Below are 26,364 nucleotides of genomic sequence, written 5' to 3' on the forward strand. Positions count from 1 at the left end.
ATATGTAGTTCTTGGGAGTTCTGGAGCCAGTTCTTACGACACTACTAGTAGGACTGGTTCTAGAATTGCCAAAAGAACTAAGAATTCTTATTGTAGAGCCGGCTATGGTTGAAATGTCGGAAGAAAAGCCGGCCCTATTTCTATCGATTCTATGACACTTTTTACAAATAGCCGATTATTTCTACAGGTTCCATGAGAGACCAGACAAGATTTGACACTTCTTACATTTGTAACACTTAACAATAATACAATGTATATACGGTAGAAATCATTAAGTTTAAAACCTTAATGAGTTCAGAATTTAATAAATTATTTTGCATGCTTACAAAGTCTTGTAGAGATGTAACTGGTTTTCTTTCGACTCTACATGTACATCTTAATGTAACCCGGAGACGTTGGGGCGAGAGAACGTACATGTAAAGAGCACACGGAACTTTGAAATTTTTTAACCACAAAGCTGAGAAACAAATATTAATAACAATATATAACATTACATGGGCTGTGGCTTGTTAAAGTCAGAACACATAAATTGTAGTTTTAAGAAGGTAGACCTAGGGTAAGGGACACAACTTTTACAAACATTGGAACGTTTGTATCCAGCATTTTACATCAATCTCATGTAAGCATTAAAGTAACTCGGATTAATTTTATTCTATTTCAAATGAAAGCTTGAAAGGCTTCGGTGAAATTGAATATGATACAAACATATCACTGATTTCAAGAGTCATTTCCCATATCATAGGTCTACCTCCATAAATTGTATTTTTAATTCACAATATAGCAAAATATCATTCCTTTGAAAGAAATGATTTACCCTATGTGATGTAGAAAAAAAACAAAACAAAACAAAACAAAACAAAATACCATGATGAAAGTCCTAAAAAACGAAATAAATTAACATGACATGATACAGAGATCAAAATTACTTTAACAAAATTACACGTTATAGACACTTTTGAGGTTATTTCATGAGTAAAATCAATATAAACTCCCGCAAGGTAGAGCTTGTCAATGTATGGCAGGACAAAAAGAATTTTCCTCGAGGAAGTGTACATTGAGCATGCTCCACATTATGCACATCGACTCTCCCACAGTTAGCACAAAAGGGTCTTAAATATTGGTGAAAAAAAAACGAAACCATAACATTAGTTCGAAAAGAACTAGTAATATTAACATAACAATTTTAGTAGAACGCATTGTCGAGCTGAGTTTGCACTTCAATATCGGACACAGACAAAGATCACTTACAATGTATATATACTCCACCTAATTATATAAATATATAAAGCCACATACCAATTTTGAAATCAATCCGCCCAATTGTGTCAAGATAACTTCAACAAAATTCGGACGCACGGAAGAACAGTCTGGTTTCAAAAATATATACCACCTATACTGGTTGAGGGGATTGTAATTTTATAAAAAATAGGTTTTAGGAATTCAGGGCATACTATGAACAAAACGTTGCACATCTACTGTAAAACGTGTATATAACAACAACTCACGAATGAAAACACTGTGTTAGAACATAATATAAACTCAATCAAGGCTGATATCGGTGTCCGTGTTGATACAGTATGCTTTGTACGGATTTTGTAATGTGTTATTCGCTATGATTTACAGGCGAGTTTGATTTAAAACTTGGAAAGATACAAATGTACAAATTATTTTTTTTTTCGACAGCCCTATATTTTCTGCATCATGTATTAATATCAATGACATAAAAAATCTCATTTCTGTCAGTTATAAAGGCCGGTGATGTTCACATACCGAATAGCACTGAAAAAGCTGAAGTACATAATTATTTTAAACACATCGAATGAAAGTTAGGTCTCCATATGTTCGTGAGGTAATTCCGACAACCATCCCCCTACATAAAACTACATCAGCAGTGGGTATCGATTGTCTGAAATATTGCGTAAACAGATAAGATATCGACTTCCAATTTGCCGAAATCTAGATTGATGATGTGAGAAAAGCACAATTAAGACCAGATTTACGATATACGCACCGAACAATACTTGGGAGGAAAAATGAAAAAAAAAACATTGCTCTATGTCCTCGAGGTACAATAATTATAGAAATTGCAAAATTAGTTTTGAGTAGATAATACTTGAAGTAACATCTTATGCCATTTCACATCCAATGACTCAATGACACAATTGGTTCGATGAAAAATGAGTGTTTAAAGTCGTCTTGCGACTGTTCCCACAAAAGTTACACATTATAGTACATTACCACTAAGTACTGATACGCCCCACAAATATCAATAAAACACGTAGAAGTCCTGCCTTGACTTCTGCTCACTTTCACGGCGTTTGACACTTTTGTGATATCACATTAGCTGATTCCCTCATAGAAGATTTCACGAGTCTATTTGTAGCAATAACAATATTTTCTTAACTCCTCATGTTCTTGTTCTATGCACTTCGGAGCATCCCCGTACTTATTGACTCTGCTAATTGAACTTTCATCTACAGTGAAAGCTTTGCTGCCACTATCAAAAGTCAAGGTGACCTCAAAAAGGCCATTTCCAGGTGATGTATACACCCACACCTGATAAATTATTTTGTTAACTGCAGTATCGTCTGATAAATCTGCATTAAAGCCATCCGCATCATTAGTTTTCTTAAATTTTAACAAGTTTTTTTGTGGTAGAAGCATTTGCGCGCGTAAAACTTTGTCCAACTTCAGTTCAGAGCACAGTTTTCTTTGTGGCAGAGTTATCCGATTCACGGTTTTGACAACATGATCTGCCGCTTGTATGACGTCAGGCTCATCTTCTTGTAATGTCTGCCAGTTTAAGCATGCGCACCAATGTGTTTCAATCTGTGCATCTTCACAACTCCGCTTACTTGGAATATTTTTAAATAAACTAATTCCCCTATTATTGAGATCTCCCACGCCTGGTCCAGTGTAATTTAGAATGTCTCTGAAAGTTGGATACAAATCAAAAGGTGTTGTAAGCTTTTCTGCATTTGCTTTAAAATTTTTGAATGCATCGCTGTGCTTTGTCTGAAACCATTTAGGGAACGCAAATCCGAAAAATGGGAGCCTTTCCTCTTGCTTCCCCTGTAAAGTTGATCTTAAACTGCTAAATCTTGCTCCGTGGTCACTCATTAATATTACCACAGTATTTCGTAAATAGTTCCCATCGTTTAGAAATTTTAATGTATTGTACAGGTCTTCGTCTGCCGTTTCGACCAAATTATTGTCCCCATGACTTACTTCACTATGAAAAGCAAAAGTAAACTTTGGTCGTTTGGCATACATAGTATAGAAATCCTGAATCCAATCCAGGAACAGCTCCGAACGCCTTTTGCTTCCTAAGCATAAGTTTTTATGTTTCCTAAAATATTCGGCACGAGCTGTGACATGAAATGTCCTCATGTAGTGATCAGTTGGAGGTTCTTTGAATCCCACCATACGATATGTAAATGTTCCTATATGTGGACAGTCCTCAGCCCACGCTGTTACATATCCTTGCTTTTGAAAATCTTTCCATACTAATGGATAAACGTCAACGAATTCTTTCTTAGCAAGACGTTTTAAAGTTCGCGGTAATTCTAACTCAGTTTTTCCAGTAAATATGGGGATGAGGGCTTGGGGAGTTCCGTCACCAACAATATTATAACCCTCTAAAACAGTTCCTTGTAAAGTCTCAATAAAGTATTTATAAGTTTTCTTCAGTTTTCTCATATAAGTCATGTGCGATAATGAATCAAAGCCCAGCATTAAAACATCCAACCCTAGACCAGCCTCTATATTCAATGGTCTCTTGTGAAACTGAGGGACGTATCGTATGCCAGCATGTGTATTCTCGTAAACATTCTTGTCTGCTGCTGTGCAACGTACTTTAAAGAAGTCCCATTTGAGTTCTAAAGGTTTTGAATCAAATAAGTCAACGGATTCTTTATCCGTGTTTCTGAAGTCATCAATGCGATCATAATAAGTAAGTTTACATGAAATCGACCCATGTTTCTTTATTGCTTCTGGTTTTATAAAAACGGTACCATTTGAAACAGTGACCCAGTCCGGATCGTCTGAACATTTAACCGGGTCAACTGGGTGAAAGTATTTTGCGTATTCCCCTTCAAACGGATTTAATTTTGGAGGGACACATCCTCCCAGTCCTTGTCTTCTTTCGTTCAGTCGTCTCTGGTAAACGTCTGACGTTGACGAGGCGTTGTTAGATGATGTATGTGACAAGGAAATTCCAATGTAAATTGCTACACATATGATGCATAATATGGCCACAGAGCGTCGTAATGTGCGTTGCATCCTGAAAATGAACAAATCATATTAAGGCTAAAGTATAATAATTCTGTATTTGTAATCTTCATCCCGTATATCAATGATGTAAGCAATAAACAAATTATGATTGAGCAAAAATAACGTAAACAACACATGCTTGCATGAACATGATTGCAGTGGTTCATGCATACATGCCTATAACCTGCACTGTACGTACAAGTACATGCTGTACATATTTCGTAGAGTTCCATTTGATCGTTATACTTTAATTTTGAGTTAAAAATATGTAAGTTGTACATATACATGAAATTGGTACTTTGCAAGAGGTATGATCGTTTTTGAATTGGTTGCTTTAGGTGGGAGATGAATGCAAGGTTTTCTGAAAAATACAGATCAGTATGTAGAAAGGAATATAATAACACTGTTGTGCTTAAGAATGTGGCGTATGTAGATTAAAACGTACAAAAAAACAATGTTCGGTGGAAATTCTACATTATGAATCATCTCTGCTATTGGGGGTGTGTGAATTTGATATGGACTGGTATATAACAGACAAACAAGAATCATAGTGACGCCAAATGTCTACTAGATCTATACCTTAACTTTTATATTTTATTTTTATTCTAGTTTCCCACTACACAATCAAAATGTCTGTTCCCCTATATGTACTCTTCCGTCTAGACGGGTAAGTATACTAAATTTTCTCTAATCTACATGTACTTCCCCTGTACACTAACATGTACTTCACTGTTCTACATGTAATATTACTTCCCCGTTTTAAGATTAGGAGGATTTCCGGTACAATGATGGTTGCTTAATTGTGTAACTGATTTATATAAATGATAAATGTCACGGCCAAATAAATTCTTCATACAAGGAAATATATAGGGATTCACAATACAAATACACAATTGCATTAATAACTCGCCATTTGCGTATATCCACGAGCTTGTATCCGCAAAAGACCAGGCGCTACCCCATTCATGAATCCGCCAATGCAAAAAAGGTCCATATAGTAAATCCTCTAAGATACATGTGCCTACAAATAAGTGTAAAAACAATAGACACATCTTAATTGGTCAAATTCTTTCTCAAAATGTTGAAACCGAAAAACTTTTATTTTCGAACTCTGAAGCAACAATTTATTTTAAGGCAATTGAATGATAAGATCAAATTTGAAATAAACATTGACATTGACTATTAAGTCAACATACGAAAGGATCTATTACATGTACATGACTTGTACTTAAACTGTACAGTTCACGGTACATGCATGTACAATGGCGGATTCCAAAATGGGGGGTCGGAGAGTTAGCCGCCTTTTAAATTAAAAATTTTCTTAATTTCGTGCAAAATTTGGGGAAACATGAGTAAATTAGCGCTGTACCCCACACCATTTTAAATATCACCAGGTCCATCCTTGTGCATCTTCCTCTTATACTAAATTTATCTTATAATAATCCGCCACCCCATTTTTCTATCTTGTGTTGTAAAGTCTAAAACCAAATACACACTGTACTTACCTTGTAAATAAGAATAAAAATACTCATCTGTCCGATCCTATACAACCTCAATTTAAGAGACCAAACTACATAAAGAAGTGTATCTAATAATTATGCAAATCCTCAATAATTCATATCATGATAATTTCCATATCTTTCAAACCGGGCCATAAACTTAGCTCTCTAGTACTTTGTATCACTACAGCAAAGATATACACTATATTTCATTTAATCAACCAACCCAACTGCACATGTTTGAATTACTTCCTTTGAAGGAAATTTCTCATTGTTAACAGAGCATAATCTCTTTGTGTCATGTTTGTAAAACCAGAAAACATTAATTTCCTCTCCAAATCCACCGTGTGCGGAGTACATTTATTAATACATCAACTGCCTTACAGGTAAAAATGCAAAACAATGTATCATTAACATAAAATATTTACGTTGAGAAAACGACACCAAATTTACTAAGTGAAGCGCCCATTACAGTCACATAATTATACTTACTGACATGTAAGTTTATAAGTGTCCAGCTGTCATCGTAGCTTGTTGTACTTTAATGTAATGAGTGTAAATTGAATATTATTACAACAGGTTCGTGTGTATTTAAGAGAAGAAACTTACAAAAATATTTAAAGTGAATAAATATAAAGATAAGGGTGCTTTTTTCCCCTTACAGCTAACATTTATGCTATAGACCTAATCGTGTGTCCCATGAAAATGAATTATTTAATCAAAGTACTCACGTACTGAATCAATTTATATCGACTGTTTGAATTTATAGTCTTATTGCTCAATAAGATAAAAGAAAAATAAAACTGGACCGACTTTAAAAGTATCTAAACAAATTCAAGCTTATTGTAAATTGTTAACATAGAACTCTTTGATTTAAATTCACAATTCTGATTACAAATAACATTCAATTCATCGTTAATATATCACACAAAAATTCGCATCACAGCAGTGCACAAGTTTGCGTTATATTCAGGTTCGTTCGTTGTTGGTTTACTCGGAACACCTAAATGAACGAACACAAAACTTTCAGACATCTTGTTATATTCAAAAACAAACAACTAGTCGGCTTTTCTAGTCTCTAAATTTTCTATTTAGCGAAATTCAGGTCGAAACTGTCTGTCAAATCATTCAAAAACTTGAGACACAATTGCTGAAATCAATCCTGCCCTTACATACATTTAGTTCCCAAGATACGTACATTAACATAAACGCCAAAGTCTAAGAATATGATTTCATTAATAAGGTCTAATGAAAGAAACACTAGCCATGCAATTCTCAAGTCCCTTGAACACCTGCAACTCTATTGTCAAGCATAATCCTAGAAACATCTAGTTTTGAAATAACATATAGTGTTTCTTAACACATGTCAAAATAGCCAAGTAGCCAAATACAATGATAACGCCAGACAACATTCTGACACCTTTCCTGGGGGAAATTGCAGTATTAAAATTACTACATACATGCCACCGTCTAAACAGGGCTCTATTTTTATGTGTTACTTTCTAAAAAATCTGTTAAGATTAAAATCATCACACAATTTGTTTTCAGCCAGCCTGTCATTTTTTAAGTTCGGCGTTTTTTTTTTCGTTCAAAAGGATATGGGATAAGAATGTATTGTGTGGTCATAAATAATAGAACGTAACCTTTCGACATAACGGTCTCATGAAAAAAAACTTTTTTTTTAATAATTGCTGCTGTTCTGAAATGCAAAAGACAGTGACGGATACATCAGGATGGTTTCAGTGGTTGATTCACCTTTTGTTTATAAGTGTGTGTAGAATATGAAAAAAAAACTTTCTTTATCAGAATCACTGCTCCATTTCTGTTAATATTTGGATCCACCCCCACATGAAATCTTTATATTTTCCTTTCTATGATCGATGACTATTTACATAACTAAAACATCAAATGGCTTATTATGCATCTAATATTCAGACAACTCGAATATCGAAAGGAAACGATTAGTTCACTCGGGTAAGTGCACAGAAATGAGGTCAGATGTCAACCATTTTAAATGGGATCGTTGTTTATTCAAACCAAATTAATCAGCATAATTACATTTAGTTTGACGTAAAAGTTATTTGTTAGCTTAGTTTATTGGCGTAAAAAACATGCAACTGAACTTGATATTTAAAAACAACTATGAAGGGTACATAAGTGTTTGGATTTGAAACTTAACGGGGATTGCCAAATGGAACTATTTTCCTGCAGCTGTGAAAGAGATATTTGCAGATGCTAACATGCTTTACAAATCCAAAGGCTCTGGCGATTGGTTTATCAGTAATTATTCCGATCTTCCATTTTAACTGATAAAAATGGAAGAGGGGAATGAAATTGCTCCTTACTTCCTCTCTCCTCTCCGGACCATTCGCTGAATAAAATCAAAGTACTCATGGACTGAATCAATTTATATCGATCGTTTGAATATTTACGCCTCGAATACGCCTCAAATAATCGTACAATTGAAATAAAATGAGGTAAAAGGAAAAAACGAGGATCAAATTCAGACGTGTCTAAACACAAGCTTCTTGTTATAAGGAATTAACATTGAACTCTTGGATTTTATTTTTAAATTCACCATTCTGATTACGAAGGAAATTAAAAAAAACAAATAAAAGCACACCAAAATTCATGATGCATCGTAGCAGTGTGCCATTGTGCTTAATATGATATTCAGGTTCGATATCGGTTTACATGGAATGCCTAGATGAATGAAGACAGAACTCTCCGACAAACTGCATAATTTAACTACAAACAACCAGTTATCCTTTATGAAATGAGAGAGGTCAGTATGGCAGTTTTAATAAATTGATAAATTTTTGTTCAGTTGGATATTGTAAACAATAACTAGGTATATATTTTGCCTGAAATCTAGAATTTCTCTTTTCTGACAAGTGAACAGGTCATGAAATTCATCGCCTGTTCCATTTTTACATAATTGCCATGTTCGTTCATCTCGTGGAATTCCTGACCATCTCCCGGTTTCAATTAGGATCTTCAAAATTGAGCATTTGAATTTAGGAATAAACAGTCTATCCGCTTGTTGTAAACGTAGCAGATAATTTTCTAGGCCAAAAGTAGTCTTAAATTTTGAATAAAAGTCGCCACGACTTGAGTTAGACATGCTTGACTGCAAATGCTGTATAAACCGATCGTTCAATTGCACCGAAAGCATTGACTTTAATACTTGCTTTTCAAATGGTCATTGGACATCCCAGAGAAACGATAATCCAGTGTCATCAAAAATCGATTTAACATGGGAAATCCACTTGAATTTGCCTGGTTCTAAAGAATGTAATTTTAACATAACTTGGTACATGATTGAGGATAGTTTTGAATTGTTTGGCAGAAGGTTGTTCCAAAACATTACCATTCTATATTCGATTATAATATTTAAAGGAAATCGACATTATTCTCCATAGATCATATAGTTAGGCGTGGTATTTCGAACTCTCAAATTTTTCTTCCAGAAATTGTAAATGAATTCTTTTCATTTCATCTACTTTGTCGAAACCCAAAACTTCAGATGCATATAACAGTATTGAAAGAGTAATTAAGGAAACCAAGGTTATAGCGGTAATCAAAAGAATGCAATCCAGGGACTAAGACCAGACATGCATGGAAAACAGACATACACAACAAAGAACATAAAGTAACTAAAGTCATAAATACAAAGTAACAAAAGCAAATGAGCAACTCGGACTCCACTAAAAACTGGGAGCATGGACCAGCTGCACCGGTAGGGTAAGCGTCCTCTGCTTTTCTAGAAACACCCGCCGAGTTGCTCATAAAAAGTCAAGTCCGGGGTAGACAAACGAGGAAAGGAATACTACGACCCGTTGAATAAATTAATACTACTACGGGAGTAACAAGTGTTGTGGTAGGACTGCAGACCCTCTTTGACAGTTGTGAGTATAGAAGTTAAAAGTTTTGAAAGAGGTTTGGTGGTACATTGAAATGTTGTTTGTATGGATTCTTGTGGAGTTTAGGAATCCAGTACATTGAACATATCAATGAGTCAAGAAGTTTAAGCTGTAAGTCAACTAGTATGCTTATTTTTAAAATTTTTGCATACAAAGCATAAAGGGCATTTTGGCTTTGATCACACAACCTTTTCTTTGATTTGTGAAGACTTCCATTATAACTAAATAGCACGCCTAGGTATGTATAAGTGTCTACAATATCAATATATTTACCATTATGTTTGAATTATTGCTTTCTTTTTACTGAAAACCACAAGTTTTGTTTTACTGCAAACAGCCCTTCCAATTGATAATGTGCTCATCATTCCTCTTTATATGTCAATTTCTAGGATTGATGACTATTTATATAACCTAGATCGTAAAGTTTTCATTCCTAGCTTAACATCAAAGGGTTTATTATGCGACTAAAAATAAATCATTTGTAGGCAACTTGAATATATCGACAGTGACAACAGGTACTGATAGGACGTTAGAGTTCAACTATTTTTTAATTGGATCAATCAAATTAATCAGCACATTTAGTTCACATTAAAAGTTGTTTATAGGGATTGTTTATTGGCGTAAGGAACACAGAATTAAATTTGATATATTAGAAATACCTATAAAGTGGGCCTCACTGTCTGCATCTGAACCTTAATGGGGTATGCCAATGGGACTATTTTAATGTGGTAGTGTAAGATAATTGCAGATGCTAACAGGCTTTACATACACATCCAAAGGCTCTGGTGACTGCTATATTAATTCTGATCTTCGACCTAAATTGATAATAAAGATATTTTATCCCATGTTTTATTTCTCAACATCGGTTTCTAAATCGACATTTAGTCTACAACGCCTAACGTTGCACCCATTTTGCGTATTATATTTTAAGCAAAAACATTTAGATAAAAATTTTGTGAACAACTTACATTTATAAATGTGTGACAGAAGAATTATGCCAGGGAGTGTGTAAAGCTTCTAGTTAGGTAAACAGTTGAAATATTTTCATTTGTCTGAAAATAAAAAAAATGCGTTAAGCTGATTGTAGCTATTCATATCTATATCATATAATGATTTATTTTATTTGCCCAAGAAAACGATATGGCCATTCTCGCATTAACGGAAATCAAAGGCTGTAATTACTGCTTTCCGAAGACTTTTGGGAAGGTGTTTTTCCTCTTTATCCTTCTGTTTGTCTTTCCGCCCGTTATTCAGAAAGTTAGTTCCCCGATAATATCTCTAATATTTCCAAGATTGAAAGGTAACTTTCCCCAAGTTATCGAGCAGATTCAAGTGGTCTTGGTTGAAGCATACTCTTTTGTGGACAATTTTGTTAATTTTGGGCTAATAAGCATGCTATAGTCAGCTTAATTCCTTTTTTCCCATGAACTCAAATTCTATCGGTTTTTAAGGAGGTATTTCGTATGAAGCAAAATAAAATGAAAACAAGTTAATTAAATGCTTACATAAGATTGATGTAAAATGCTGAATACAAACGTTCCAATGATTTTTAGAAGTTGTGTCCCTTACCCGTGGCCTACCTCCTTAAGTTACATTAGTAATTAGGTTGTTGCCGTTGCCAAATATTTTGAATTACTTTCTTCGTCTTTTCCATTTTGCTACAAATGTATGTATAAACATTTATGTCCGCAAGCTAATCAGGACGTATAAGCGGATTCAAATGGGGGCCGGGGGGCTCTTATCAATTTGTTAAATTCATGGGAAAAAAATCATGAGAAAAAAAACGGATGTTCGTGTGTAAATTCATGCATTAAAATATAAGTTTATCAAGGTATTTTGTGCCCCCTCCCTGGTGGCTCCCCTTTTGTGATTTTCTGGATCCGCCATTGTCAGGACGAACATTTTACTCTAAAAACTATATATATATAGGTCTGAAAAATTCCCAACGAAGTTAGAACTGTCAAATTTGCGATGCAAATTTTTGGTCGCTGCCTCCGCGGGACTCGAACTCGTACCGTTGTGACATCTATGGCAACACCGCCTGCACTAAGTCCAGCGCCCTAGACCACTCGGCCAGCTAGGCTATATAAAAATATAGCTTTCGCTGACCGGGCCATTCCTCCTCGTAGGATTAATCTAGGGCTGTAACTTAGTACACCATGTATGGTAGTACGGGACAGTTCATTTTAGATGTTATTATGTAGGATAGAGGATCAAATTAATGATGCATGTCACAACAAATCAATATTATACAAACGTCTCAGAATGTGACGACTCTATTCGCTACACTGCTCCATCGGATCAAATTGATACAGGGAAGATACATAAACGTATAGAAAGGTCTGAAAAATTCCCAAAGATGTTGGAACTGTCAAATTTGCGATGCAAATTTTTGGTCGCTGCCTCCGCGGGACTCGAACTCGTACCGTTGTGACATCTATGGCAACACCGCCTGCACTAAGTCCAGCGCCCTAGACAACTCGGCCAGCTAGGCTATATAAAAATATAACTTTCGTTGGCCGGGATATTCCTCCTCGTAGGATTAATCTAGGGCTGTCTTAGTACACGATATATGGTAGTACGGGACAGTTCATTTTAGATGTTATTATGGAGGATAAAGGATCAAATTATAGGGCTGTAACTTAGTACACGATGTATGGTAGTACGGGACAGTTCATTTTAGATGTTATTATGTAGGATAGAGGATCAAATTATTGACGCATGTCACAACAAATCAATATTATACAAACGTCTCAGAATGTGACGACTCTATTCGCTACACTGCTCCATCGGATCAAATTGATACAGGGAAGATACATAAACGTATAGAAAGGTCTGAAAAATTCCCAACGATGTTAGAACTGTCAAATTTGCGATGCAAATTTTTGGTCGCTGCCTCCGCGGGACTCGAACTCGTACATCTATGGCAACACCGCCTGCACTAAGTCCAGCGCCCTAGACCACAAATTTGAAAAATTGGCAAATGAATTGAGTTAAAAGTCCGAAATTTTAACCTTCATCCACAGAACTAAATCACAACTTGTAGTCAGAATTTATTTATTAAAAACAATCCATGTAATTTTTACATTTTTTTCTACCAATTAGACGCAAAACTTCAGCAAATAAAATTCCAGTAAAAATATGAAAAAAATTGAGGACGGTACCTACTACCGAAGTTGGAATAATATTCGTTTGTCTTTCTAGCATTTCTGCATGTGTCGAAAGCAATTAAAGTAATCTACATTGGTCCCCGATGTACACCAGGGTTCTACTTGCTGTTGTTAAACTAGCGTCTAAACTATTATGAAAATACTCAAAACAGAATCCAGTATATTTAATTTTGTGCTTTTGAGGTAGTTTAAAATAGTTTATGGTCCTTGCAAGAATATAACTTTACAAAAGATTAACTTAAAGGAATTAAAATACAATCCACATGCATGTCAATTATTGCTTATTTATGACAGAAAATGTCAACAAAGATGGCTTTGTATTCTAGATGAAATGTGTCTCAATGACTGAAATATTGTAAATCAACACAAAAACAAATACATGCAAATAAATGTACCAATAAACGACTATATACATGTATGGCTTTTTTCAAAATGGCTACATTTAAAAACATAAAAAAATGACATAGAGACAGGAAACCCCAATTGAAAATAACCCTCACCTACAAGGTGGCCTATATTCACGTCAATGGCCCTTGACTTACGTATACAAGATTTGATGTGCGTAGTTTCGGCAATCTCTGGCATAACGTATGAGTTGTGATATGTATACTTCATACGCAGGTGCTGAAGGGATGTTGCCACAGATGAAAGGGAAGTTGAAAATTCTGAATGAAAAGTCATCACGTTTGGTCAGTAGTTTTCCTTTACCATCGATTTCTAAGTGTAGGTCAACATATGAGGCTCACCTTACAGTGTCTGTAGTATCCTTTTTCTCAAGTTCTTTCGGGTAGATGCGAGGTATCAAATCCCCTAAATTAGGATTGTTTAAAGATAATACGTTTAAAGTGGTAAACCTAAGGTAAGGGACATAACTTTCAAATCACTGGAACGTTTGTATTCAGCATTTTACATCAATTTCATGAAAGAATCAAAGTAACTTGGACTGATTTCAATCTGTTTCAAATGAAAGCTTGATAGGCTTTCGTGAAATTGAATATGATTCAAACATATCACTGATTTCAAGAGTTATGTCCCTTACCCTAGGTCTACCTCCTTAACACACACCACTGAAACATTTAACCCTCTTTTAAAGATTACGTGAACACGAAACTGTTTCGAACGAAAAGAGCGGAGTTGCGGATGCACAAAGTGGTCGTTTTATAGTGATCAAATTAATTTAGAAGTTTCAATCCCGATGAATATTTCAAAACAGAGTAATTCAAATCTGTATTTTTTTTCAGGGAAAAGTAATTAAAACGTTTTTCATACTCTACTAATAATAAAAGAAAAAATACTAATCAATATTAATAAACAAATACTAAAATTGGAAATTTCAAAAGCAAAAACTTGGCCTTTTCTCATCTGTTTCGCTTCAATTATATACATACTACACTGTATAATCGAGGACAATTCTTCATATTCATCGGAACTACAAATGACATTGAGTAGTGAGTAAGTTAAGATGCTCATGGTATTTTATTATCTAATAGAGTATATAATAGTAATTAAGTCTCGTCACATGACTCAGTGGTTTCATGAGAATGGATCATCGTCTACCATTCAAATGCATGGAAATTCGCAATTAACACAGCGATGAGAGCACTATTAAAACCAATTTCGTTTAAAAGTAACAACAAAAACTAACAAATATCTAGTTCTACACGATGAAAATAAATTAGAAGAATTTGCATTGCAATGCAGCGTTTCAAGATCCCGGAAGTCATGAAACAATATAATACAGATCGGTCTTCCGATTTCAATACATTCTACATCAGAGATTCCGGAAAGAAAAAATGAATCTTAAACGGGACTTACACACACTATTGCCATATACATGTATGCCAGTGGATATTCGTTCAGTTTAATCATTTAGACTACAAATGTTCCCCAGGTACAGTATCTATAGCAACTAAATACAGTATAGATAGGAGTAAGGACCTGTCTCGTAAGATGTACATCTTTACAAGATTCAATTTTATGCTTGAGCTAGCACTATGAGAGCAAGCAAATTACTAAGAATGAGGAAAGGAAAAATTCTCACTCTCTTGTGCTAAAAAGGGACCACCAGTCAATGAAAAACGAAGTACCCCCCCCCCAAAAAAAAATACAAACAAAAACAAACAAACAAAAACAAACAAAAAAAAAAAAAACAAAACAAAACAAAACAAAACAAAACAAAAAACAAATAAGTCACAGCCTAGAGATTTCCGTTTTCCTCCAACTGACAAGTTAGTTAAAAGATATTTCAAATTGCATCATGTTTACCATGCAAGCATACAGCTTTAGGCGTAAGCTTCGTCAATGCTCAAGAAAAAACCATTTGATTATAGAAAAATACAAAAATATGTCTTAAAGAAATGACTGCGCAAGTATACATGTATGAATCGTATCGCGGGTTAAGAAGTTTTAAAAGTATCAGTCTTTGTAAGAATCATGCAAAATTTGAAAAATGTTATACATCCCAAAAAAGACTACATATTTTTATTTTTGTAATCAAGTTTTATGGGTCTATATTATGAAATGTGTAATTATTCATTCAAATCTGCCTGCTCTTAGGAGATAATCAATATTGAAAATCCAATAGATTCTACTGTAGTATATGAGTGTCATTTACAGAGTTATCTCCCTTAATTTTTAAATCTACAGTGCATTCTATATAATTTTTATCTCCTAAGAACACGGGTTATATGAGAAAGTGAATGTTAATTTCTGTTTACTATGGCAATTCAAACAAAATATCAAAAATAAAAATATGTAGGCTTTTAACCCATGAATCACATTTTGCATGATTCTTAGCTGGAGTACTACTTGAAATCAAACGCGATGCAAACAAAAATCACAACAAATATTCAAACATTTGCTTCAGTGCTTTGTTTTTACTTTAACTCTCCCCTTACCTTATGGTGCATAGTTTCATGCTGAAAAAATGTCTAAATAGTTACAATGAAACTAAAACAGAAGAAATATATATCAGCCAATATAATCCACCATCTTTGAAAAAAAATAATTTCCCAGTATATTAGATAGATGGCGATCACTTTATTGCTTTATTACTGTGAAGTCAAATAGTTACATTTAAAAATTACTCTCTCTCTCAAAAATTAGTGCCAAAAAGTTTTATTTCCCACCACATTGTGACGTTTTACATTTGTACATGTTACGGGAATGACTTGTGTCGGAAAATTATACTCCACTACCGAGATCAAACCGTCGACAAGTCAGCGACAAACCCGTTCGGCTTAAGAATTAATCCTTTGGCTAAGTCAATCAACCGGCTATTTATCACTTGTGCTATTTATTAATAAATTCACTACCTTCTAGAACACAGGTAGGTCGTCCTGTCACTCCGCGACCTCAAAAATCTCCGTTCCACGAACGACCCTTTCACAATTAGGTCTCCAGCCACACAAACCTCGTGTGTTTTTTTCCTTGGGCGCCAAATGTAATTTGAGAGCATACTTTGACCCACAAAATTGTACTCCGCTACCGCGAATCGGGTATCGTCCTTTTGCGCAAATTGGATATAAAATCGTAGTTAAATTGCGCCAACAAATATTTTTCGGTGTAGTCCTTTTCCGTCAGAAAAAGACAACCTTTTACGCCAAATGAAATTAAATATAAAAGAGGAAAGATCTAAAGTAAAACGATCATAAAATAAAGAAAATGAGTTAGAAATGAATAAATTAAAAGATGACTGCATGCTATATTAAAATATTTTTTGAAATGAATATTGACTCCGCCAGGGAAACATGCCGGTCCCAAACTCGGAAAAGGAGGAGGGTCTATATTTCCATTTTTTAAAACTAAAATTAAAGTTATATATTTCTTATATTTTTATAATTATACTTGCCAAAGAAATGAACAGCCAATTATAAAGAGATTTTAAAAAAAGGTGAATAACATACAATAACCACACCACGCATCTAATGTAGTACTGAATTAATATCAATTGTAACATGAATCTTCTTTTTTCCTTTGATCTTTTTATGGAATAACATAGAGACGACAAGCATGTACCAAAATGTATGCTCTAAATTGAGGCAACCAAATAATATTGCATGAAAGGTCACATGGGCCTATATAATGCAATGAGGAAACAGCCATGAAATAACCAAAACACTAAAACCAATATTGCATGGGTAAGCTCCGCCTCTTTGGGAAAAGATTACGCCTACAAAAAAAGCACACATACAAATGTCAATTTTATTAGGTTTCAACTGGTTATGGAGTTTTGAGACTTGTTATATGCCTACATATTGTAGAAAATTGTAAATATGGAAAAATAAATAGATTTTTTTTACATTTGGGCCAAAAAAGGGGGTCCATGCCCCGAATAGTTGTGTTTAAAAGCCTTCAAAAAGACAATTAGCGTAAATCAGTCTAATTCAATTAAAAAAATACACACCTGAGAGAGAACCAAATCATCGCTTTCTACATTTTCAATGTCAAGCCAATCTGGTAGAGAGAATGCGTCTGCCATACTGCCTACTGTGCGGGTTATTAGATTTTCCCGCCAAACGTTATTTTTTTCTGCACGGACTGTCATGGGCGTGTCATTCATGTTACAAATCATTTATAGCAACGCCTGCCTCATTAGCCAAATAAACTTCTCACGCTGCGCGTTCGAAAGTTTATTTGTCTAACTCGGAACACTATGCTATAAATATAACATATAAATTTACCTGTATTCTGGTGCAAAAGGGTCATTAATTTATTGGCGCAATTTAACTACGAATATCGAGAAGTAAACTGACGCATTGTTTTAGTATACTGAATTATTATAACGATCCCTTCATAATCAAGGAATGAATAAGGTGACCATGACTGATCTCGCAGTGTCGGTTTTTTAACGCTATTCAAAGATATATGCTCCGATAACAGTGGAACCTAGAGAAGCAAATGAAAATCGGAGAAAAAAATCTGCCCCGGTCAACAGTAAAAAAACTATTTATTGACCGGATAAACAGAAGAATAAAGTCACACTTCATTTACTATACAAAATTTACACTGAGGTATAATAATCATCAAAATCCAGACCTTTGTCTTGTCACCATCTAATTATAATTCTAAAATGACGTGCTTCAATGCTCTTCATACCACGGCCATGGTAAAAAAGTGATAAACGTATGACCAACGTCAGACTGTGTCTATTAAAAAATATGAAGAATAAAGCCCTATCAGAATCAAAATAAATCATAGAAACTCTAGTTTATCATTGTTTTACCACGGGCTGACTATGTTGTTATTCAATCGCTCGCTATTACTCGGGGTAAAACAGTGCAACATAAATTGCCGGCCTGTGGTAAATCAATGACAAAATGGAGTATCAGTGATTTATTTTTTAAGTTTTGTAAACAGAAACAAAAAAATATAATCGAAGTCAAAACAAAAATGATAATATATAAATCTTTATCAATTAATTGAGAAAAAAAAACAGCATGAAAATGAAGGTATCTACGCTCAGCAAATAAAATATTAGCCTTTTCTCATATACACAGAATAATAGTACGGTTTTATTAATCATGCTATTTCAATCTAATGGGGATTCAGGAATGAAAAGCCCACACACCAACAATCGATTGCACAAGTTAGATATTTAGACTCTGTGTTGGGTTGCTCTTGAAAGCATAGTATGTGTTTAAATAATATTTTTCAACAGTAGTGGTATTATACGGAATATGAAGAAAATATATATAATTTACCCTTTTAAAGTTGCAACTGATAAAGGGTCTTTGTATCATAATGGATTGAAACTAGTAACACAAAATTGTATCGTCATCTGGATTTATATTTTGCGATGATTTCTCCCTTCTCTTATTTTGCAAAATTGAAGTTCTTGTAGTTGTTAATATAGTGTAGCAGTTTTTATTCATAAAATCTGTCAGGAACGATTCAGGCATGACTTTTGTTACAAACGCACAGAATTCCCCACATAGTTACAGTTAATAATTTGGTTACCAAATATTGCACTGATTGTATACGAAGGTAGCCCTTTTCAAGAGTTATCCGTCATCGTTTGGTTAACTGTGGGATAAATGTACATTTTTATAACTTAAAAAAATAATACAGGACTGGTCGGAATACAGAAAGGACGTTAGTTACGTAAGAAATATGCCACGTACATGTATAATATATACTTGTAGATTTCATCACACACATTATTTGATTGGTGGGTTTTTCATCGTGATTAATAACCTCTACCATAGGCTATGCCTGAATTCTATATGGATTTATATATTGAATTCTTATGTAAGAAAATGGGAGACAATGAAGTACTTTAATGATGAAATGTTGCCTAAATGTTGCCTTAATGTTATATTCAAATTCAAATTCAAATTAAAATATTTTATTGTCGTGTAAACATAATATAAATGTTTGTGACAAACAAAAGCCAACAACAAAATTAAGTGGCTCTAAAAGAATGAGACACAATGAGGTACTTTTAATGTTGAAATGTTGCTTACATGTTGCTTACATGTTACAAGTGGCTCTGAAACACTCTTCAGAAAACTTACTTCTAAGGTTTTGATTCATCTAAATATCAATGTCCATTTTAATTTTTAATAAGGATTTTTTAGGCATGAATAAGACTACATGCAAATGCACAATCAATAATTTAGAAGGTAATTTCACATCTGCAATATCTGCAATAATGATTGAAAATTAACCAAAAAAAAAAAACATACAAAGATACAAGACTTGTCTGAAAATGTATACAGTAAGTAACAGTCTCCCGAAATGGATATATAAAGACATTGATATGAAATTTAATAACCACACAAAAATGCTACTTCAAAAACACTTTTCTTTTAAATCATTTTTAGATTTTATGCTTGATGTACTTATATGGTCATTTTATACAATACACAAAAATAATTGTACATAAAACAGTTGTAACTGTTGTTATTCATATGATAAAAGTCCATTTTCTGTTCTATTCTTTCTTTATTCCGTCCGAGCTCAGCCAATATTACATATTTTGAAAAAGTCGCCACATTTCATTTTCACACATTTTCACTAAAGGAGAAGAGTCACGGATAGCCAAAGTCGGCCTCATCACAGATTTACTCCATACGTCCACATTTAATAGCGTTTCATAGCAAAATATCAAAAGATCTGAGCAATCTTATTAAAATAAGACCTATCCAGTGTTTCATTCACCAACTGCATGTTGGATTTAACAGCACTCCATTATACTTTCTGTTCAGATGGCCTTTCTGATCAGCCAATTAGACTTTGTCTGCTATGATTTTAACAGCATTATTCAAAGGGAAAACTCGAAGATTCTGAAAAGGTGTTCTGACCAGAACGTAGAACGAAGTGTTGTGGATCCTATTTCAGTTACTGAATGGAACAATTGATAGATTTGCAGTTATCTGTAGTTCGTGTGGAGCATCTAGCAAATAAATGTTTGTTTGTTGTTTTTTTTTTTCATTTCAATGTTGTATCAAGTACAATAATATTTAGGCAGAGCCTACAACCGAGAATTGCACTTATACATTTTTCTTCTGATTGTTAAATCATGGAAAAAAGGGACGATAACCGAAAGCGACAAGGATACGTAAATCGATTGTGCATTAACAAAATAATGAAGCATACCGAATCAAGATATTGTAAATATTTTAAAATTTATTTTCTTTGTTTATTAACTGCATGTTCTAATTTTAAGTCAATATAAAAACTACTTTCTTTTTAATTCACTTCCCTGACCCATTTCTGCGGACTTATCTTGATACCTATTTTAATTGGCTGGACGTATATCGTTAATCGCGTGTAATGATCTGTCATATGAATTAGGCAAAGCCTACAACCAAGTATCGCACAAATACAATTTTCTTACTTTGTTTAGATACTGAAAAACGAACGATGGCGGAAAGAGGCGAGATAAGAAAGAAAAACGGTTGTCCATTTTTTTTAAAATAATTCATCTGGATACTGTAAATAGTTTTTTTTTTTTAAATATTTTTCGTAATTTTTGAATTGCTTATATCAATTTAAATCAATTTAAAGGCTACTACCACTTTCACTTCCCTGACCAATTTCCTGACACCTATTCCGGTTTGACTTAACGTCCATCTAAAAGCCGCGCGTGCGATGCTCGGCATAATTGGTGAGTTACCTAGGGTACTATTAATTCCAATAATTATGAGATTGGTTGAAAATGATCTTTTCATGTGCATGTATAGCCAGTTTGGTACGTACGTGCAAGGCAATATAAACCTAAATAAATACTGACGAATATACATGTATGTATGCAACGCAAATCTTACAACCATAAGTAATTCAAGCAAAAATCCTTTTTCCTTATGTACACATATACCTTTTTCCACATCTCTAGTTCTCTTCAGAAAATGCACAAAAATTGTAAGACCCACCAGGAAAGAAAAAAAAAACATTAAAGTATCAGAAGACAAACTTTGGGTCAATTACATGCAAAAGTAATTAATTACAATTTATAGTCAGACTAATTTCAAGATAAATTTCCAATGTCTTTGTTAGATTGTGAATTATCTTGTGACTTTTGGTCCTTTGAAAATGTCATCACTTTTGTTTTCTTAGTGTTCATACTAAGACTCCAATGACTACAAGATGAATCTAAGGCATTTACACAGTTTTAAAGCCATGAAGAAATCATCAGCATACATGTATATAAATTAATTTTACCAATTTTTGCTGGGTGAGCTTCAGCATTTCTTTTAAAACAAGATGTAATATGTTAAATAAAGTAGGAATCAAACTATCACCTTGCTTTACACCCACAGTTCCCACAAAGGGGTCAATGAAGTACAGTAATTGCCAACATTACAAGAAAAAAATCAGTATTTGAATACATTTTTATTTTCTAATTAAGAAATTTCAGCCTATTTCCTTTTTAGACATTTTTAAATAAGAACTTTTCTGTCAACAAGGTCAAATGGCATCTTCAAGTCTATAATAAGCATACATACAAATTCTTTTTAAGAACCAACATATTTTTTTTAATTAGTTTTAAGAATAAAAAAAATGGTCTGTGGTTCTATAACCACTCCTAAAGCCACCTTGATTGAGACTAATTAAATTATTTGATTAAAGAAAATGGGATAGTCTGCTTTGAGGAAGGATTTGAGGAATTTAATCTCTATCAGAGAATTTTTTCTAAAACCCAGCCCATACATTTCAACAACAGAAAAATAAATCCTGCTTTGTAGTTGTTTAACAGGTTGAGTGGTACTTTAATGTGCGAGTTCATAAGTTCGCGTTGAGGCATGTTACACCATCGACCGGTCTTTACATGAAACTAGTGTAGCGGAAATCAGCCGAGATTTTCCGATAGAGCAGTTGTGTATAAAAGTTTGACACGTGCTTGACGTAGATATTGAAAACCGAGCGTAATCGAATCAACAAAACGATTTTTCAATATTACAAATTCATTTTCTAATATTACAAATTAGATTTCTGATATCACAAAACACTTTTTTAATATTAAAAATTTACTTGAATTTCTTATATTAAACAAACTATTTTTGAATATTAGAAAATGGATTTGTCGTATTCAATGACGATTTTTTAATATTAGAAAATCATTTTGTAATATCAAAAAATGTGACCGATTTTCTAATATTACAAATTAATTTTCTAATTTTACAAATTCATTTTGTAATATAACAAAATGAGTGATATTTTTAAATATTACTAAATCAGGCATTTGTAATATCAGAAAATGAATTTTTAATATTAGAAAATGAATTTGTAATATTGGAAAATAAGTGTTTTCTAATATTAAAAAATGATTTTTTAATATTACAAATTCATTTTCTAATATTACAAATTAGATTTCTAATATTACAAATTAGATTTCTAATATCACAAAACACTTTTTTTTAAATTAAAAGTTCAATTGAATTTCTAATATTAAAAAACGATTTTTTAATATAAGAAATTGATTTTCTAATATTAGAAAATGGATTTGTCGTATTCAGTTGCGATTTTTTAATATGAGAAAATCATTTTGTAATATTAAAAATGTGACTGATTTATTAAAAAATCTTTTCTAATATTAAAAAATGATTTTGTAATATTAAAAATTCATTTTCTAATATTACAAAATATTAATTTTTGTCCACTTTGGCTTGCCATAGAACTGATAAAATCTATGCAATAGTCTAAAGTTTGTTTTGTTTGTTTGTTGGGGTTTAACGTTCGAGCAGCAATATTTCAGCTATTTTCAGACGATGAACATGAAATTAATGATAAAATGAACATGAAATGATGATGAAATGAAAAAGGGATGGGACACAAGGACAATGGGGTCGACAAATTTTCATTGCCACTAGAAATAGGGAGTGGTGGGTTGGGTCGGGCAATTTAGCCTCCTATGGCGGAGCCCTATGGTTCCTACTCCGGGAGAATACCACAGTAGGGTTCTTTAACGTGCGAGGAACGTGGCATCTTTCCCAAGACGGTGCACCACTATGGTTTGCGGTCAGATTTTCCGTATTATAGCCTGACAACCCCAGCATGTAACACGCCAGGGGTACCCCATTCCACCACCTGGGGCACACATCCCAGTTGCTCTGTGGGCAGAGCGCCCTAGCCCCCGGCTAGGGTTCTGAGCACTATTTAGTCGCCTTTTACGACAAGCTTAGCGCTGCTGCAAGCCTATTCTTTTGACACCCGGACCTGCACGGGTCAATAGTCAAAAGGAAAGTCTGTATAACAAATGGCAATATCAGGGTAAAAAACTATTACAGAATATGTATGATAGAGTAATGAAAGGAACCACGTTTCTAGCGGTAATCAAAAGAACGTAATCCAGGGACATACACCAGACATGGAAAGCAGATATACACAACAAAGAATGTAATCCAGGGACATACACCAGACATGGAAAACAGATATACACAACAAGGAATGTAATCCAGGGACAAAGACCAGACATGGAAAACAGACATACACAACAAAGAATGTAATCAAGGGACAAAGACCAGACATGGAAAACAACAGACATACACAACAAAGAATGTAATCTAGGGACAAAGACCAGACATGGAAAACAGACATACACAACAAAGAATCTAATCCAGGAACAAAGACCAGACATGGAAAACAGACATACACAACAAAGACAACGGGGACACATATTGAATTGAACAGATTGTAATTAAAAGTAATACTTTTACGCATTAATATATAGTGATTAGTTTCCATATCTAAATACATGTACTCTGTTAACAACAAGTAAAAGTTTTTACAAACTCGACTTAGTAAACAAGTATTTTTATTTCTTGAAACCAAGAACTAAAACACTTTGAAGGGCGATAATTATTTAATGTTTATCAGAAGTATTAAGTACCAGTCCACATAAAATTCAGACACTGCAAATGGTGAAGTGATTCATGGTGAAGAAAAACCCACCAAACAAATGATGCTTTTTCAGTCTACATGTGCTATATTTTCGCAGAACAATAACCGTTTCTGCATTCAGATCTGCACTTTTAAGAAAATCATACATTCATCTCCCACTGAAATCAACCAAATGAAGCCAAATCAAGAACGATAAGTCTTCCAAAGTGTCAATTTCACGTACAATCTATATGATTTTTATCTCAAAAGCGCAACAACCAAATGAATTCAATAGTTTCTGAACAAGAAATAAGACTGAATTCGGTGGGTTTTTAACATGCATGAATCACCTTCTGTCTGATTTTTAGAAAGACTGATACTTAAGTTCACAATTGTTTTGTACAAAAAAAAAATCCCAGGTATTATTACTGAAAATATAGTTTAGGAACATGTTTGTAGAATTTAAAGTAAAATTCCATGTTAAAATACTACAGACGTTCCATTCTCACCTGCAAATTTTGATTTAATGCATATGTTCTTACATGTATATCTATACTCCACAACTAAAGTGATGTAATATATATAGTTAGCCTCCACACTTTTTAAATAATGTGTGGTAATTTAAACAGATCGCTGCATACATGTACATGCACAAATGTGACAAAAAGGTGAAAAGGCATCTATATTTTTTTGGCACTGCAGTTGCAAATATAATGTAGCTTTTGTAAGCAATATTAAATAATCAAGAATGTTAACTTTGTTCTGAAAAGAAATACATATACATATCCCATGCAAGACTTTCAATCATACGCCAACTAGGTCGACCTTTAGAGATATACTGAATTGAAGTACAATGTTCACATTTTTTCTTTCACATTGAAATACAGTGGCGTGTTTTGTAACGATTAAAGAGTGAATTTTTATCTGTATTAAATCTGTAAAAGTGTAGTTGTAGTATGTATTCAGGGTTTTAGTTGATTGTGTACATGTAATTATTTCCCAAAGTATGGACGCTTATTATTGCCATCGAAAGTTGAGTCATACGTGAATTCTCACTATCACGACAAGTTGACTTTCTGTGATTTCCGAGGTTATTACGACGTTTTGTCGTGATGGTTATGTCGACATATCAATAAAATTATGTCGACAGCTCAACTTTTCGATGGCAGAAGTAAGCCTCCATACCTCAGACAAGACAACTGACGAAACATGCGCGTCCCGATATGATTGACTTTGTCCTCGCCAACAGTTTAAGTCTAAAAATGAAGTCAACCTTGTTTACAATTTTCCTACGTGTAGGCTTTTCATCACTTTACAGAAAATCTTTTATTAATTTGACAGCTGTATGTACAAAATAAGGCAGCTGTCGGTCATCACCGTTTTCATTCGATATTTAAGCATGTAGGCATAAAACCATACTGCGAAGAAAATTTAATTATTCAATGAGAAATAGAAATGTGTCATTTGTATAACTTGCAAATATTCAAGTCCACAATTTTCTACTAAATACAGAAAAAAATTGCACAGAAGAATCGTCGAATTTATGTTGGTGGAAGTTTCACTGGAAAACATAGAATCAATGGTGAAACCTTTGTTAAAACTCAAATTAACAATTTGTGTTGGTTATTTTTTGTGAGCACCATTTGAATATTAGTATCAGGCTACCTTACGAATGATCTGCCAGTCTGAGGCCCATTTCTTTTTCTCTAACTAAAAGACTGAGTTTAATCTTCATGGGTATTCTTTAACTATGTGAGCTATAATTTTCCTTTGTGTTACATGTACATGTCTTTAATTAAAAGAGGGTGGAAGCAGTAAGTGGACTAAGGACGAGACACGCATGGTGCCTACAATGACATTGTTACGTCAAGCAAACGTTTAAAAAATACATGTTTTGAATTAATGCTTGCCATACTACGGACCTGGCCAAATTTCCTCAGGGAATCTTACCACAAGTATGGCAACTTCCATTATGATTGTCGGCTACTCCTATAACCTGCATGTATGAACGAATTATTGCCAAAAACTTGTTCACCGAGGAATATTAATATTTTTGCCCCTTTTTTTATAACTCGTTGAGGCACAAATCCTTACTTCTAAAATCTACGAAATGAAGTTCTTCCCTATATTTAGATATCTTCATTTAACACTTCACCTCAGCTGTTAAGGAGGTAGATC

The 26,364-nt window shown here is 33.7% G+C and overlaps 1 protein-coding gene across 12 annotated transcripts in view; it reads right to left on the reverse strand.

Moving 5' to 3' along the window:
• Positions 1–529: 529 nt before the first annotated feature.
• LOC148626415 (uncharacterized) overlaps positions 530–26,364 on the reverse strand; it is a 32,247-nt gene continuing 6,412 nt past the window's right edge. For 3 of the 12 annotated variants that reach the window (XM_088570380.1, XM_088570390.1, XM_088570391.1), the window contains exon 2: positions 530–4,282. In XM_088570380.1, coding sequence (XP_088426506.1) covers positions 2,374–4,282 — 1,909 coding nt within the window. In that variant the 3' untranslated portion in view covers positions 530–2,373. The other 9 variants (XM_088570384.1, XM_088570383.1, XM_088570388.1 and 6 more) reach the window with 7 other exon arrangements.

Source organism: Perna viridis, chromosome 2 (assembly GCF_037379345.1).
Source record: "Perna viridis isolate PV_CMFRI_1.1 ecotype Kerala chromosome 2, ASM3737934v1, whole genome shotgun sequence".
NCBI lineage: Eukaryota > Metazoa > Mollusca > Bivalvia > Mytilida > Mytilidae > Perna > Perna viridis.